This window comes from Varroa jacobsoni, unplaced genomic scaffold (assembly GCF_002532875.2).
Source record: "Varroa jacobsoni isolate VJ856 unplaced genomic scaffold, vjacob_1.0 scaffold_814, whole genome shotgun sequence".
Taxonomy (NCBI): domain Eukaryota; kingdom Metazoa; phylum Arthropoda; class Arachnida; order Mesostigmata; family Varroidae; genus Varroa; species Varroa jacobsoni.
The window spans coordinates 112,276-131,357 of NW_019213716.1; the positions used below are offsets into that span (position 1 = coordinate 112,276).

A 19,082-nucleotide genomic window follows, 5' to 3' on the forward strand; every position below is an offset into this window, starting at 1 on the left:
CTACTGTCAAAGACAGAATTGTAATATATGACAATAATCCTTTGCAAATTTTGTTTCAAAAATGTATGTATTTAAAAAATGGTTTAACAATCGATTAATTGTTTAAACCGTTTTCGTTTGCTAACCAAGGAAAGTGTAAACCTCATGGCGGTTAACAAAAATTCGATACTGAAACCTAACGAGGCGCATCGACAGTGATCCTGTAGGCGCAATGTTTGGCCTTTATTTATGTGCAGCGATTCGTATCATCCACCCAGGAGTCTCTGGATTTGACCGTTCCTCCTCTAACGCAGTGCTCTCTCTGTTAGTAGAACAGCGCGCCAGTCGTCCTGCTTTTTTCAAAATGTGGAGAGGTCATTTTGTCGCAAATCTCGTTTTCGCTCAGGCCGTTACCAGAAGCTTAGGGCTTCGGCCTTTCAAATGCTTTTTGTTGCTAACGAAGCATGCCGATATGCTTTCTTTCGCCACATTTGAGTTCTCACCCTTGCAGGATTTACCCACCAACATATGATGGAACTCAGGGTACAAACTGTAAAGTGTGCACATAGGATGTAAGTTCGAGAATTATGTAAAAAGGGACGTACGTAAATTCTAGGTAAGCAATAACAATACAATTTAGCTAGAAAAACTACATTTTGCATCGTATAATTTTAATTACCTCTGTCAAAATTTACACTCCTCGTCGCCCGTTCCCTATCCCGGTGTTCTATGGCGGATTTTGCTTGCCCAATAGCTACCTGGTCGGCTTACTCAAAGTGTCGCGTGCAAATTGTTTTATCTAAACTGCATATAATAACAATAATAACAACATAGCACCTACCGATGAACCATTTCCTATGCTAACGTACGATAAATGCTGAAAGGAGGGCGCATATCGTCTCTTGGCCTCCCCTGCCTACCAGGCATACCCAAAGATGGACGGGCAGATTTCTTTCTACTTTCCCACCTTATCGTCATTTTGTCTCAGAGTAGCTAGTTAGAATTTGTATGCCAGGAACATTGTTTCCAAGTGAATCAACATGGTAATTGTTCATGGTAATGTCATTGTTTGTGGAATAGCTCACGTACAATGTTTTCGTACAGCAAAAGGCATTAATGGCTAGCGCACATACACACAAAGTCATACGACCAATTTCCGGAATGATATAATAATGATAATCAGGATGATACCAATATCGGCACGTATCGTAAGCGATGACATTATATGTTAAAAAATATTTCAAAGCGCATATTCTCAATGAGAAGGCCACTGTGGCTTCTATAGCGGCAGTATAAACGGTAATGTCACTTTAATATACATTCGTTCAATTAAATCATCACTTCGGACAGTTGTATGCTCCTGAATTCCGGGGTGTAAGATGTCAACACATAAAGAAATCCTTAGATCCCTGTAAACAGAAAGGAAACGGCAAAGCTGAGAAAGAATATCATGTGAACTGAGAGTTGTTGTTATTATTATTATTACTATTAGTCGATTTAATGGGAAAGGTTTCGGTAGCGTCTGCTACTTTGCGATTGCTTACGTCTGTTTATATATGTTAGTTTTCTTTTGTCACCTGTGGCCCGAGAGCCACAGTGGTAGTTGACAAAAATCAGCTCGTTTTAGCTATTTCAAAACCGCACTTCACTCAATATGTGTTCGAATAGTTATGATCTGGGCACTACTGCTGAAATATGTCTAGCTCGTAAGGCCTAGTTACAATAGTAGTAATAAGCTACGATTCCATATACCACGCGAGATCCTACATCCGCGGCTTGGTTTACAACTTACTCCGCCGGGTGTAGTCATTTTATAATCGCTGGCAGATATTGTTCTATTTGGTAATATTAGTATTGATTGCTCTACCTCAAAAATGCCACTGTGGTCGTGCACGTAGGAAATCAGAATAACTACTTCAGTCAACCGTGGCCTAGCTGACAGCAATAACGGTCTTCTGTCTAATTTTCAACATTCGCTTCTGGAGTCTCTTTTACTACGGAAGTCGTGCAATGCACGAGTTCGGCTCGATAGCCGTACACCCTGTAAGCGTATCCGTCAAACTGCTAGTCAAAAATTTCATCTGGTCAGCTTTCAATGAGCACATGTCTAGTTACCTTCTCTGGTCCCGTCTCTTCGTGTTCCTGTTTGGCAATGTTGGAACTTTTCTTGCGGTCGTAATGAATTATTCTCGGTATTTTTCAATGCAATTGATTTCTTTTGGTTTACAAACGTAGCTCAAAGTGACGTCTTTCCCAATACATTCAACAGGTCTGATTAGCTCATGTTGTGCTAAGATTTCCGGTAGCTTGAACAGTATATTTCTGCATTCATTCCGTGCCGTATTACGTGGCGGGTGCTATTAAACTATGTTACACTTAAGGCTCGCGCGCAGTTCCGCGTAATCAGGTTATATCTACTGAAGTAACTCATCGATGTTCTACAAATAGTTCCTAGGACATATAGACACAGATAAAGAAAACCTTCTCCAATAGTTCTGTTCAAAGAACTTTCTTCACATGGCTTTGATGCAGCCTGTACAAGTGATTTACTCCTGAGCTCAATGGCGGGAAACATTACAATGCTTCGAACAATAGCACCCACCGTCTACAGCGTAGTTCGCATCTACTAACTAACAAATCCAGTATGGCATCTTTCTACTGTTTGGGAATAAACTATATTAATCCAATGGGATAAGGCTCAACCTATTAGTGCCGGCAAGTGACTCGCGTGCAAAACGTTTACCTGGAACAAGGATGGCTCACTCTTCTGGCTTGTATTGCCTTTTCTATGGCTTCCGCAACACTGGCTCCTCGTTAGTTAGCTCGTGTGGCGCCAGACGCAGAGAGCGGTTGGATTTTTAATGCCAAATGTCTCGTTGCCTCGTTTGCTGTCCCTTGACACTAATTAAAATTGATTCTACAGAATAGAGCCGGCCTGATTTGCTCTGAGGTCTTGTCACACAAATATGATGTCGACCATCATCGCGGTGGATAGCTTTGAGGAATAACGCTGTCTCATTATGAGCGGCAAACAGTAATACAATCTCCTGTTGATAGTTTCTGTTGTACGCGCAGGTATACTGTACATTGCTACACTATATCATTCAAGCGTATCAGGCGTATATTGGTTTAATATGGGTTGAACAATAGCTATCTACGTTGTAATCGGAAAAAGAAGGTTAAATCCGCGAATGAACACGACCTCAGGTGTCCTGTCATCCTGACATCTTGGATCTTTACGGGAGCTCACTTTTATTTGAGTCGGAACACCCTGACATATTTTCGAGGCTTTCCGTTGCTCAGAGTACGTATAGCTAACTAAAAAATAGGCAATACCTATAAAGTTTAAAAAAAAAAAGCAGATTTTTAAAACAAAAATGAGTGCAACTTCATAGCTAATCAATTAGGTAAGGTTTGGTTTTATTTAGCCCCGTATAATGACTGTATAGCAGTATTATGGAAAATTTGCTAAGGCCCTTTCACCAACTGAATAATACCCTTTATATACGTTATATGCATGGAGTGCATTTTTTCGCGTAGCAATAGCACATCCTAATAATAAATTCTCTTCTCGCTGTCGTCCAGGCCATAAAGCTTTCCCCTTTTAGGGCCTTTTCTCTGTAATGTTTTGTCGTAAACCTCTGTCGTCTCTAGTTGTATGGCATGTGGGTACATGGTTGTGCCTTTAAAAGGAGCAGTCAATTAAACAATGAACCACTGAATGAATGACATGAATGAGTAAGTTAGCTAAGTTATTATTTAGCGAAACAAGTGGACGTAGCCTTGAGAAGCTGCAGGCTACTAGAATGGCTGGGGACGAGGCAATTAGAGACGAGCTCTGGCTTAGCTTGCATCGAAGTCAGTAAACGCCATTGGCGCCATGACAACCCGACGATTTACTCTGCCGCTACTTTATAAACACAAGTACTTATGCCGATTTGGGTGCACATTTGAATACATTAGAGATAACCAAGAAAGGGGCCGGAAGAGAGCTACGAGTAGTATGTAGCACTTACATAATAGCCAATAATGTTGCATGTCAGTTTTACTCTTTCCATTGCTGTTGCGTCTGCTGCCAGCGGCGCTGCGCAGCCGTAATTACGAGATTTTCCTGTTTAATCGTCCACGTTCTGCACTGCCCCCTTATCCCGTCCCGTTCTGCCTCTGCCGTGAGTCATTCCTCTGCGCTAAAGGAAAAGTTTGCTATTGAACAATGGAACCGTGTTCTATTGCCAGTTAACCTTTGTACAGCAAAAAAATGACTGAACGAGCAGCTAAATAGGGTCCGCGAGACGAAACGTTTAAAGTGTGGAGTTGATCATGCAGAGATATTCTACTGTCCATATCTCCTCATTTAACTGAACGAATTGCGGTTCTACTAGAACTTCTAACTGCGGTATGTTCCCACGTAGAGGGATCGTGCACACCGACTTACGTGTAACTTACAATTGCATATATGCATATATATTTTACCTTCGATTTCACTTCTTTTAGATTTTTATATTACAAGTACGCAAAATAGAAGTGAACTTGAAATAATGGATTTTCGAAGTATCACCATGCTCTTTTGAATGTCTTTTTTTTTTTTTTTTAATATCTTTAATGAATAATCAGGTTCTACAGATGTGGATCGATAAATATTATAATATCTATCATAAGAAACAAGGAAGAAGCTATCGACATTACACAAACGCAAGTTGGAGCCGGAACGTATTCAGCACAATTGGTTTATCTGTTAGGCCTTCACTGTGTCAGAACGTAGAGGAGATTTTGTCTTAATTACGTACCGGCGCGTATATTAGCCTACCTTGCCAGTAATGCAAGAGAAGTTGTCAAGATGCGGCAGGATATACAAGTTCCCTTCTTCCGATTTTGCCCATTATATGTGTGCGATGCACCGCAATATAATTCAACTTATGTTACTGGATATGTTCTCCTAAGCTAAACGACCTTTTTTTTTTCACTAGGTCCGTACATTTGTACAGAGCAGGCCAGTCGAGGTTATCCCGTTATAAGTAAGATCGGTCAAGTGACTCAACAACACAGGACACACCAAGTGCATTTGCTGGACAGGGACGATCATGTTGTCGTAAGCAACTTCAAAGGACGCTAGAAAGCTAAAAAGAAACTGAATGTATCTATCGTGTATCGTTATTACCGTCATTACGTTAAGTATTTTAAATATAAGCTAAGCTTCTTTGGCTTTCTTCGTGGCAATTACTTGCTTCATCGCTTCTGCATATATTTGGCTCTATCTCTGAACTTGCGGCACGGATCTTCCCCTAAGCTTGTCGACAATGGCCCGCTTGCAGTCGTTTTTTGATAGCATCATTTTTAAGTATTTGAGCCAAAGCAGCAGTGAAGACAGCAAATTGATTGACTGATTCAGTGTGAAGAAAAACATCACAATGCAATATTACCTGTGTCGGCAAAGACGATATATGTCGATGGTCACTCTTCAATTGATCACATGTTATCGCATGTAGCAAATCTTTTAATTTTAGCACGGCAAAGTTGATAGACTTTAATTAAACAGATTAATTTAACTAGTATCGCCATTATCTAATTGATAATAGAAGTGAGTAATGTGTTAAGCTCCTCGTAGTTTTAAGGTAGATCTCGAAGTTGATGAAGTTGTTGTTATAATCGTCATCGCCGCTATTTAAGAATTAAACCCGGCGCAACAATGTGACTCGACAGCTTTTGTTGCTTTACCATCTACATGTACAAGGTACATCTGGTCCTTACCTCTTGTAGGATAGAATATTCACACACGGCTATCGATTCCAATAAGAAACGGTCGTTGCGGCCTTTTCATGGTGATTTTTTACGTGCAGTGCCTGTGAGCAGGCACATTCAACATTCGTCCAGACAAGAGCCGTTGAAACTGAAAATAAGCACTATTTTCTAGCACCTGCTGCTGCGCAAAAATGATCACGAACACTGGCAGTTGAACAACGTAAACGCTTGATAATTTTCCCATAGACGAGGGCAACGTGCCGTGGACAGCTGATGAATCTCGTTGAATGGGTCACGAAGAAAACGATGATTGTGAGTTTATCTGAATTCATATTTCAGCGTTGCCAAATGGTTACGACTTTTTTTGTGGTTCCGTTGGAGAAAGCCCAGATAAGTCTAGCCAGATCAAGCCCGGTCAGACCTTCTACAGCTGGCAAGTCATTGTTGTTAGACCGAAGAGGTAATTGTACTTCTATAGATCCTATGCGAGTCTTTATAACTGGTCTTATTGCAGTTACAGTCCGCAGCAATTAGCAGAAGAAGGGGCGGTAGAATATATAGTATTACATTAAAGTATCGCTATTCCTTCTAGCAAGTTAGTGATATCGATGCAGAATCTCATCTCAGCTTATGTATGTGCATAGGGCAATGAAAGATGGTCAGTTGACAATTAAGACTAGCCCAGTTAACCGACATAAACGTACTAGTAACTTATTTTGGCTAATGACAGACATTTGATTGAACTCGTGTATTTCAATTTAACATATGATATATTAATTTTTTTTTACTTAATTTAATTTTTTCATTTGGGAGCATAAAGTATACATCCCAATACCTACTTTCGTCCGTCTTAGAGCTCAGCGGTCTCAGCTTTTACAAGAAAAATGTCTGTAGTCACTCAAGAAGTAATGAAGCAAACAAGCAGCAAAAGCAAACGACCCGTCTATGAATAGTTTTTTTTTACGGGACACGTGCTTCTGTCCAATGTTGCACTTCCCAATCGTATACGGCCACCTCACTATGGCAGGACCCGATAAATATGCTCGTATTTCCCTTATGGTGATTGCGGAAGCAGTTTAATTGGGAGATTATGTTTCGTTACATTAGAGAAAAGTGACGTAGCTTAGGCATTTTTCATGAGAAACCGATTTATTTTGTTTAACAAGCGAACAGTACATCTTTAGCAAGCATGTTCTACGCATCTTTCGTGAACTGCTAAGGAGAATTATTCTCGTGAAGTCTTTATCGTATTTATACCGTTCGCGGTGTTAGCGAGACTCGAAATAGGGGAAATATACATTTATAGGAGATGAGAATAGGAGGAAGTTATATGACGCCCAAGGTGAGGGGACCTATTACAGTCTCGCATAATGAAACGACGAAGCCTTTCATATATCCTAAACAAGGCCACTGTTGGCATTGCTTACCACGCGGTGCGGGGGCTTAAATCGCGTCGCAACGGAAACGTGGGCTACGCAGTAGGAAGAAAGACAGGAAGAGGATATCATGTTTTATTTACGATAGTCCGACACCCTCGCGTCTCTGTGTGATCAAAAACCCATTCCCGATAGCTGAATGTTTTGCTCCAAGAGTCAATATCCGCAAAAAGGCAGCTTATATTCGTTAAATAACTATCGGCCCTTGCCGATAGTCGAGGCTGACTGGAAGATAAGGCTGAACCTTATCTCATTTGACTATAGGATGCATCATACAAAGTTAATTGTTGATTTATACAAGAAATTTTGTTTACGAAAAATAATTACAATTGAAATCAAATAAATACACAAATTGTTAGGCGTTTGCTGAAACTGCTGCTAAGGCGTCTACAAGTATGGGGAGCATACACAAGTAAAAGTCTGTGACTGAGTAAAGCCAGGCGTTCTACGATTTTGCATTATCGGTTGGTTTTCCTTACGCTTTTGTACGAAATTGTTTCTTCGAGTTTAGATTTTTGTCGGCAACTATTTTCTATTACTGTCAGATTTAACAGTTGAATTGGCTATTATTATTGGGAATTATTATTATTATCATTATTTGTGTCACAATCGATTGTTCGTAAATAAACGAGTTTCTGTTGTCTAGGCGATTTTATCTAAAAGATGTTTATATTTTCGATTGTCCTAGTTAGACTCAGGCCAATAAGTTGTGCGCTACCTAGAACAATTGGCGAGAATAAAGTTTCCTACAGTAGAGTGTCCTCACCATTGGACATGTCACTAAAGACGAAAACAAGCCTTTTGGTGATTGTGTTGATGGGGCAAAATTGTACCTTACTCCACGACAAACAAAAAAAGCAACATCAACATTAATAAGTGTCAAGACAAATGTACGTCAAGTTATGAAACAATAGGATAGGACAAGCTAGGTAACTGTGCACCTGCTTTACTTCGTATGATTCCTCCCTCGTACAACTTGCACCTGAAGCATATTATCTGAATATTGAAAAAGGGACGGATAACTGCCTGTCACTTAAATAGAAACTGTTTTTACGATATTAGACCCCAAGTAGTGTTATTACGCAAAAATTTATTCAGAGAAAAACAACAAGAAACGTTCCAACGATGAAAACATGCTTGTACTTGAGTATATTCTTTTTTCTGATGCTTCACTTATATTGTGCGCGATTAATGTTTTTTTCCGGCCGATGTCCCAAATACATTCGGTGCTTCAAGTCAGCCGATCCGATCTACTATAGAACGTTGGATAAGACTCTTTTGTTGATATCTGATCTATGTACGAGGATTGAGTCAGACGACATTTTATAGATGTACGCGGACCGAGGACAAACCCAACTCTCGCACGGACGAGCGCTGCCCAGCGAGGACCGACTTATCCCATAGTCATACCACACTGGTCAGTCCTGCATAATTTTGGCTTAAATGGATGCCAAATTGTACGTGATATTTTTTCTCTCAATGGCACGCATGCAGTGACTTGTACATATTGTTTCACTCAAGTAGAACGTTTCATTTTTGGATATGGCTGTAAAAATGGATCATCTTATCAGCTAAAAGTTAAAAATCTACAAACGTGCAAAATTTGAATAAGAGAAGTTACAAGTACCTGATATATATACACATATTGCGATTATCCTTATTTTCCAAAAGCTACCGACTGTTACATCGACTACTAACACACCCGTTCAATAAAGACTTCCAGATTGTTTTATCCAATGTAACATCTGTGATAAAACCCATGTTTTCGTACTTCGATATTGTGAAATAGCAACGGTGCGACACCAAATCCTATTCAGAAGAAGGACTATATGCCCTATGAACATTCTGTTATGAGAGGCAATTAAATGCCCGAGATCGAGCTGGTGAGTGTTTTTTTTTCTTCTTTTTTTTTTTTATGGTAGTAGTTATTTATAATCGCTCTGGCATGGATACAATGGCTTTAGAAGGACGAGAGCTCGTGTCAAGGTCTGCTATTGTTTGAGACTTCTGCTGAAAATAATTCACCAAGATTATAATACCTGATAAAGTTTGATTTTTTTTAGTCACAGGCATACGATGCGACTTCATGAGGGAGAGGTAAACTATGTCGATCTAACATAATAAACAGCATATATAATAATAGAATAATGACCAAAGACTGCTTGTTGATTGAACTAATCCACCAAATGTCTATGGCCGAGTGTTTAAGCTAAAACCTGGAGACAAGCCATAGATATCAGCTACCTCACGAATATTTCACCCTTTATCGCAATCTTCTATATTATTCAAATGTTTCCGAGGCATGATTATTTACGCACCGGAACTGCGCGAGTCAATATGGATATAGCAATGTTCCTAAGACGCCACTGCTTATTATGGGTCATTTCGGTGTTCAGCGAAGGCTACGCGTTGGAAACCATTTTGACTGCAGTTCCGAAGCTAAAAATAACCATGTCATTACACGATAATGGAACAGTAGAAAGTTAGCAATGGCGATGCGAAAGCTACCTGAGCCGTTCATTCAGGCAGCTCGGGCCCTATAGGTTGGCATTTATTATTCTTCGGTTCCATTTTTCCTGGACCGCTATAAAACGGTTAAACATCGACAAAAATAAGGTGCCCGCTTTGTGGGGAGGCCTGTGGTTTTCATGTGGTTCTAGGAACTTCAGTTTGCAACAAGTAATTTACGTTCCTGTGTGGTCTATTGTTGCTTACCATCAGCCATTTTAGAACGTAACGTGGAGAGCACAGCTTCGCTAGCCGGGTCGGCAACCGGCAGTAGAAGACGATATCAGTAGACGGCCACATTGTAATAGATTATCAACCATTTAGATCAAAATTGATGCAATTCGTCTTTTTTTTTTTATCATATGTATATTTTGAAATAATATTACTAAACAAAATATGCGCCATTTTGGTCGAAGACTTTTTCTGTTTTGCGAGCAGCATCATAACCTAGTCACTGTAGAACATCTATGGTAAAAATAGTGAGAAGCGATGCTTCCGTTAATGCCATCTGGAGAATCCTGCAAAGACCGAAATGAATGATAATTTGATGGAATGAGGCCTGAGCTGTATGGCGGGTGCCTTAAAACTTCCCACCTCTCTTATTTTTTGCCGAGTAGCTTGAGAGGTATTCGGCCTGGTATTGTCACAATGAGAAACGATGCCTTTTCTGTTTACTAGTTCCAGTCAATTTTTTTCAGTGGCCTATTGTAATCGTTGGTTACTGACAGGAGGCGTCCGAATCGATTATTTTGCCAACAAGCAGCAGTTCGTAATGCATGATTCCTTTTCCATTACACTAAATAAACACATGGCACCATTTTTTTTTGCGTCAGTCGGAACTTTGGCACAGAATGTGGAGGCAGTTTTTCTTCTGTTTGTACATTATTGTATGTGACTTACTTTTCGTCATTTGCGGCCAACCGTTTTAACAATGTCTGGGTTTCACAGCGTTTCTTTGTAGTGTTGCAAATGAAAACATAGCCTTCTCTTGTGGTTCAAATGTAAAACCGTTTCGTGCTGGATAATGGATTTTTTAAAAACTGCATGACCAGGAACACGTTGATCTTGCACCACTTTTGCTATAATTTTGATAATTGATCGCCCCCTATTAGGAGCATCTTTCCCATCGAAGAATCCAGAACGAAATCGACGGAACTATTTCGGGGCCGTTTTCTCCAACAATGCACCTGAACCATGAATACGAGCCTGAACTCCACTAGTGTCTGTATCGTAAAAAATTACAAATTGAATTAGATTTTTTTCAAAAATTTTACTAACTTTCAAGGCGTTCTTTTTTAATGTTGAATAGAGGTATTCCTACAATGTCAGGATATCTGCTGTTATTACATCCCAGCTTTTATACGATTTCAACACCGATCCGACGCGGCTCACATTTCTTGAGTCTTCTACATAGAAAAACAATCGATACTCTTTTGTAATCCCAAAAAACGTGTATTTGAAAAAAAAAAATAGAGATTTCCTATCTATTCAATATTCGGATGCGTATGGTCGTTCTTTTAAGAATATCGGCTGCCATCTCTGTAGTTGTTGATGTCACTGCAGCTGTTTTGATATCGGCTTATATGGTTTGTGCATTATATGCAGCTAGACATTAGATGTTATTGTATAAAAACATTCCTGTATATGCATATACAGTATAAAAAACAATCCTTATTCTGCTTTGAAATTAGCACAAACTACCTTACGACCGCGTGCCACGCCATCGTTATGGGCCCACGTTAAAAGCAAAATTTAATAAGAGTAACATGGCATTTCCTTGAAGAGAAAGCATACACCAATGGAACCCTCCATTATTTCATAAGCGATTATCACTTTTATCAGTTTTTTTTTTTTAAATTAGGAAGGAAAGTTAGAGACACTGTTATAGTTGTGATTGTACCCACATACGGCCAGCGCTTTCCACTTATGACTCATTCTGTGCCCCTTCATCTAAGTCACATGGAGGGAGGCAGACGTCTGGTACTCAACCAGCTTTAACTACGACAGCAATAAATTACTGTCAGTTTTATTTTCAATGCATTGCAAAACGTGCAATTTGGTTTATTCTGGCCTACTCATGTTTACCAAATGTATATATATATTAATGCCAAAGCTCTGTTATTTCCGTCTGCATTGCCTAAACTATATTCCAATCAGCAAAAATGTCTGAACATCTCGTGTGTGTTTCAAACAAACGGCCGTGAAGTGTTCAATACGCTAGGCCAATATGATTAAAGTATCAGTCCAGCAATGGGAGAAAACTTAGGAAAAAGTGTTGCATATCCTCGATAGGTCTACATGGTATAAAGATGACATTCCTGCGCCTGGAAAACTTTCAAAGGAAGGCCTATACAGATATGCATCTGTGACTGCAGAATTCCGCAGGACCTTGTGTTTCGCGTCGTACTTGCTACACGCACTAGTAGCGGGATCCTGGCATGGACCGCGCCCGTTATTTTGTCCTACATCTAGACAGAATTTGTGCCTTATTCACACCGTAACCACAAAAACGTGAACCGCCGAGCAGAAAACTAATATGGTTGTTTCAAACAAGGCGAATGACAATGCGATACGACCGGGAGTGGGTGTTTCTTCGAACACATTCGAGATCAGTACCACTCCACTTGTATTCTACTGGGCTATGCTCTTTCTCAGTTATTTGCTCTCCGGAGTCAATACTGAACTTGCTCCTGCTAGAGCCATCTCGAACAACAACAGAAACAATGCCTATCTTGATCCTGATCTGCTACTGCTTGTAGCTGTAAACCGCTATTGGGATTACTGCCGACTTGCGCCTCTGCAACTGCACTAATTTTTGACCGATAGGTAGAGATCAACATGGTCCGCGGCTCCGCTAGGGCTTCTACAGGCACAAGCGACTACAGTAAAATGCAATTCCAGCCGCAGCTATTACAATTATATGCCACGTATATCGACAGGAAACCTAATAGCTGAATACGTGTACTAGTGGAATGGTAGCAGCAGTAGCAGGTGAAATGATAGTCCAATGAATAATGAGGCGTTTCTGTTACTTCCAACAGTATTGACGTCGGGGGAAATGAGGGACTTATGGAGAAGGGGTCGGTTTGCTGGACGGTATAGCACCTACCCTTCAGCTGCCTACGGTAAATGCGTGCCAAATTGGTTCATGGTCATTTCGTACACGTTCTGATCCGCCCCCTAAGAGAACTAGTACGATCATCAATCTTTCCTATTGCTAGCGGCCTACCCTACTTCGGCTACCAGAAGCAGTACCGCTAGCAGAAAGACTTGGGATGGAAGAGTGTTTAGGCCATCGAGGAGCTAGATAGCAAAGGACATGAGGAAACTATGTGAACTGCACTAATCAGAGATATCCGGGCCAAGAAGCGCAGTTGGCGCTAGATGCTCCCGAGTTGACTATTCGGCTAATGCTAGGAGCGATCCAGTTCGTTCCAAGCTTTTATTCATCAACGACATGTGGGCAGCAGTACGCCATTAGCACGTAAACAGTAGCAACAACGACTAGCGATAAATCGTCCACGTCGCCCACACGACAATCAGTAGGCACCGTTCGTATGCTATCACTGCTTTCATTCCGGAAATGAAGACTATATATATATATATATATATAATCACGTATCACGTATCACGTGCACTGATTTTACCCAACTTATGCCGTCATTCTAAAGTATGAAACGGCGCCATGCCAGGCTTTTACTTTGTCCTGAGAAGAAAGAGTTTATAGATAAACAAAAAATGAAGTTTATGCAAGCTACATAAAAGACCTATTTTCTTTTTGCTATCTTTTGGCGCGTATTTTATTTTTCAACTACGTAAATAGATGTATATTTTCCACTAATGTTACTTTCGTTGCCCATCATAGAAGTTATGTAGGAATATGCAATATGTGCCTATGGAAACAAAAAGGTATGTGGCTTCTAGCAAGCTTAGTTTTTATAGGGTGCAAAATACCACCATGTCGTCGTTCGACAGGCAGTCGTCCTATCAGCTACACAATAAGGCTTTTGCCATGGGAAAATTGAGAAGGAACCCTGATTACCTCGTTACATAACAGCGCTGTCTCAGTAACGGCTTCTTTATGTTTACCCAATCTATCACTCTTTATTATCAACCTTAGCCTAGCTGAGGCTACTGCAAAGAAAGCTACTTACCTGCTTTGGAGAAACAATAAATCGACTTAATAAAAAGCTATCCACACGTTTATTTCTGGACAAATATTGCCAGGTTTACTAAGTAAATATAAATACTGATGACCGTTTGAGATCATAATTATAATCGCCGCCTGTTTATATCAACTGGTGATATTAGTCACGCCTCTTCTGTTCCGAATGATCTCTAACGACGCCTGGAACTAATCGTCAGAGCTATCTGCTTTATTTCTATAACCTCGTCGTCTATTGGACTCTGCTGCGTACCCGTCAGTAATCAGATTTTGATCTAATCATCGACACCCGTATAGTTAGTAGAGAGTTACAATGATGTTGGGTGCCAGGTGCAACTAATCCAATACGAACTTCAAAATTCCACTCGTTCACACCCACATCCTATGGCTTTCTATCAACCGATCAGTTGTTTTATCAGATAAGTGAAGGGGCAAGTAACGAATGGAGCGATCCGTTAAGGCATAAGAATTAAATTCATACGTCATAGATCATATTCACCTGACCGTTTGTTCTTCAGGCTAAGTAAATCTCACGTCAGCGACTTATGTCAGCATGGCTGTCACTGCTATCAGCCTGGCCGTCAACAAGCAGGGGAGACCCAGTCGGTGCTCGAGCCTGTCACAAAACTGGCGAGTTCGGCCTCGATCTCTTAGTTTGCAACCTTCATTGTGTTCAAACGTTTTTGCTGGCCTTTTCCTTCCATTCGAATCCGCTAAACAATGACCTAAACGCAAACGTAACAATGGCTCGTACCTAGGAATAAAGGGCGGCCCAACACACGACTGAGTGACTGGTAATTTTCTATAAATCTTCTTTGCTGAAAATGCTTACGTTCTCTCCCAACAAAAAGCTAACGAACCGCAACTAGCACGAAGTATCAACGGCAGTAGACTACTATACGTTCTATGCAGGAGAAGAAGCTCGACGCTGATACTACGAAACATTGTGCGCTACCGATGTTTAGCTAGTGTTTTTGAGTTGTTAAGTCTACCCATTATGGCCTACTTTATCTCGCAGTCTCTCTTATATACAAGGTGAACGGTGGAAACCTGTCGACGCTAACAAAGTAGTGACAATTATATGGCCGCTTTGGTAAGGGCCGGCCATCTCACCATCACATCAGTTGCTATTATTGTAACACGACGAACTGCTTGTACGATGACCGAGGTGCCAGTGCCAGTGTATTAACTACAAGCCTACAGTCACACTGTCATTGTGTGGGAGGTAAGGAGCTATCCACAACGGTGATCGGGTCACCGATATAACTGAGCATATGGCACTGGCGTCCATGTTGACAGGCTTTTCCCGCGTGTTTCGAATGCCACGTTCAGTTCCACGCAAGAACGAACCGTTCCCTGAATCAGGTGAGTGCCAATAGCGCGCCATCTTATACTGTATAGAGGAATTGAACGTTATTTTTGCCAGTTAGCTTTTGCCAACTGAGTAAAACGTTCGTACGCACCTTTTTATTTATTTTGTTTAATCAATCTTATTATATGTGACATCACGCGCTGAAAAGAAATGAGAACAACGAACAAATATGAAAAAGAATTATGTAGTAATTGGGTATTGGCCTTCTGATGGCCTGTTATTTAGATGAATATACGCGCTCGCTATGTTTCTGTGCGTTACTCGTCCCCTTGCCCTACAAATAACGGTCTTATGCCAACGATTACCTAGATTGAATTTCTTCATACATCAACTATTAAAATATGTGTTGGGATTGAACGAACTCTTTTGTATGACAGTATCGTCGGACCGCTTCGTGGTAGCTAAGGCTACCAAGTTGTCAATTCACTTCGGGGGCGCGTACCTTCAATTACCGCTAACTGCTTATTTAAGGGTCTGGTCTCGAGTCTCACGCCTTACATCGCAATCTTTCGCAATAAAAAAATGTGGTTTAAAAGCGGAATTCGATTGATTCGAAGATATTGAAAGCGGAAACCCAATTTCCCAAGTTTTCGTGCTACTGGACCGTTTCGGATGTATCAGGTGTTGATCACTATGTCGCGTACTAGTTTTATTGCGATCGTAATCAGTTTCCAATGCAATCAAGCATTGCATTGGAACGAGCTCTTTATTTTTGAGCAGTGTTATACTTTCCAAAAGGGTATGACTTTTCTATGACCATTGAAAAGGAGTGACAGCGCGGACCTTTTTCTATAAAAGGTCCGCACTGTCACTCCTTTTCAATATTAAACGAATAAGCTCGAAGGAATCTTACAATAATCATTCAGTGAAGAACATCTTGAAAAGGACATCAATGCTAAAACAGGTGTGCCGTAATAATGATTTTTTGACGATTGAAACCGTAATTATAGTTTTCTGGCTGTTCACCGTTAATCAATAGTACTTCCTGAAGCCACCTTTCGTCAAGGGCAAAATATCGCACAGGACAAACTTTATAAATCGTTCGCACAATAAAGATTTGTGAAGCCCCTTTTATTTCGTACTGCATTAGAACTTCAAAATGTCAATAAAGTTGAGTTAAGGAAGAATGGGACGAAATGGACTAGCAGTTTTTACTCTCCCATGTAACTTGTACTCTTACGTCGTCGTTCGCACCCCTTAGATACGACGCCGGTTAAGCATGTATCGTACCGAGAAGGGAATAGATGACTCTCAATTTTTGCCAATTGAACAGCAATAGTCGGTACAAATCTCAATTACTCCTAGGTTAATTGGTATAAACATATGAATACTACTAATCTTACTCTGCAATTAGAGAAGCTTTTTAGCAGATCAGCGAAAAAATATTGTCCTGCGAAGTCCTGTGGCATTGGCCTCTACTCTGACTCAAGCTAATTAGACACTAAAGATTCCTGTAGATGTTTACAGCCGCTGCGTACTCTGTGAAAGGCTGTAGTCGTTCATTGCAATTAGGAAATCTCACAGATGTTCTGATAAGAAAAGCGCACGTTTCGTCTACGTAGAACTTAATATGCATAACTAGGAGCGAGCAATAGGTACTTAACTTAGTCTTGTTATGCAAAAACCGTTTCCCTGAAACAGTTCTATCTCAGGCTTTCATGAGTCGAGCATCGAATCAATGAGAGTGCAATCCTAGGGGTAGCCGGTCACTTATTATATGGAGACCCGCCGTTCTCCATGCCTTGAAAGCCGCAATTCTGAAATGTAAATGTTTGATTTTAAAAATTAGACCTGTCTAGAGAAAAAGAAAAAAAAACTATATACCTGTTTAGATACAGCGTACGCTATTAAGGTATTTATCAGTATCTATTTGAATATCACAGAAACTAACATCCATCTGAAAAACCACCAATGTTCTATTTGGCGGGCCTTTTCTTCAAATCTATACTTTATAGCTCTATAGAGTTGCATCGCACGATGCTTATGATTTCCTTTGGATAAATGGGGAACAGTCGGTCCCTAAAAAGCGTCATTAGGAAATATGTAGGAGTAATGATGTCGCTGCTATATTGACGTGACGTGTATGAGACTGTGTACGTAGGCTGACTACACTGTTTTTAGACCATTTTTACCCTGTCAACGGAGCCAGTCAACGTTGTCTTCCGTTGCCAGTGTACCCGCGGTTAGCGATAGCAATGGACGTGTATGTAGTGCTCAGTATCACTTTTTCCCCCTAAGATCTCCTTCGGCACCTACACCTGTGGGGTTGCCTTCTACAATCCTACTCCGGGCAGGACATACACTGAGTTACTACGTTTTACCTAAATATGCAAACTTTCAACTAGGAATTGGCAAATCCCGCTGGCAGATCAAGTTATCCATAAATGTGGAGTTCAGTCTTGGCAAAAAGCGAAAGGTTCTACTCTTCGATCAGCTTAACAGTTCTCCTCCTTCTTTGTTATGAGTGTTCACCAATTACGTGGCACGATAACGACAAATAAATGTTTAGTATTTCTTCAAGTTGCCGATTAGCCTGGAAATATGGGGAATTATAAAGCAAAATCATTTTATTATTACTAAATAAAGATGAGTGAAGCCTTTCAATATGTCATTTTTACCATGGGACAGTCTAGTGAAAAAGCCGCAGTGCCCGTGTAACTTGCTTTAGTTGCTTGCCAGCGTTATCGCGTGCAATGCCACTAGAAAATCAAATGCTGCCCGTTTACCTCTGCGTAGGTGTGTTTGTGTAGATAAATACACTACGCAGAGAGAGAGAGAGAGAGAGAGAGAGAGAGAGAGAGAGAGTACGTATATAAACACATTAATAGTTTAAATAAACATGTTATATCAAGTACTTTATTTGGTAATTCAGAGCCTATAAGACGAACATAGGCGGAACACATGCTTCACCTGAACCTGCAGACGCATAATTTTTCCCCCAATTTTTCTAACGAAAACCATAAACATCATTCGTCAAATAAGATTGACTTTTCTAAAACTTTGTTTTATAGAAGACGTATTTTCGATTAAGGATTCATGTCTTCGTTATGAGTGCCCGTACAGGAAATTACAAAAAAAAAAAAAAAACGCTAATACTATTAGTGTTTTTAGAACATGAAATAAGTTTTGCAGAACAAATGCAGTTTATAATAGATCATTAAGAAAATAACTAAGAGATACAGTGTTTCTCTTATCTGTGGAAGATTCGATATGAGTCGGTATCAAACTTTATCGCAATGCTATCCCAAGATGTTTCACGCTGAGCCATATGCGGTTTGTGGAAATTGTGTAAAATCATAAATATCACGCACAGAGGTTCAGGTTTATTTTTTAGTCAATTAATTAGTTTATTAAAGCTATCCTGTACTCTGTATACGTAGCAAACACATGCGTGTGCCTATCAAGTGTAAATATAGACACGCCTTGTACGGCTTTCCTTTATCTCCTATATAGTTTCGTGTGTGATTTATATACGCTATTATATCGCGGCCTTTGGGAACATCGATCATTTATTAAACACCTATCGTAAGGCAAGGGAGTAACAACAATAAGTAGAATTTATCACTTGTGACCCGCGACAAAAACGATTCGTTTACTCCAGATTTCATTTACATATAAATTGAGATGTCTGCTACTCATTGTCGCGACGGTACCGCTATTTCTATAAGTGTTATCCTCTATACGTTTCTATGTCTTTCTGCGGGTGAGTGTAAGTGTGTAAGCAAGCCGGGCCGGTCACTAATTGGTATTTTTTACCAAAGTGCCTTATAGCGCTTTTTGTCGCATCATCAGAGTATTCTGACGTTGATTGGACGAGCGGTAAAGACGGACTGATACAGTTACGTTTTTAGCCTAACTGCTGAATAAACTCCGTGTCTGCGCT

At 40.3% G+C, this 19,082-nt stretch overlaps 1 protein-coding gene across 3 annotated transcripts in view; it reads left to right on the top strand.

The window, feature by feature from the left end:
• The window catches only part of LOC111264027 (calsenilin), a 109,241-nt gene that overhangs the window by 37,893 nt on the left and 52,266 nt on the right, over positions 1-19,082 (top strand). The window contains exon 1 of one of the 3 annotated variants that reach the window (XM_022839600.2): positions 14,896-15,192. The exons of the other annotated variants lie outside the window; for them this stretch is intronic. Coding sequence (XP_022695335.1) covers positions 15,102-15,192 — 91 coding nt within the window. The 5' untranslated portion in view covers positions 14,896-15,101. Of the gene's footprint in view, positions 1-14,895; positions 15,193-19,082 lie in introns of those variants that run through there. 3 annotated transcript variants of the gene reach the window in all.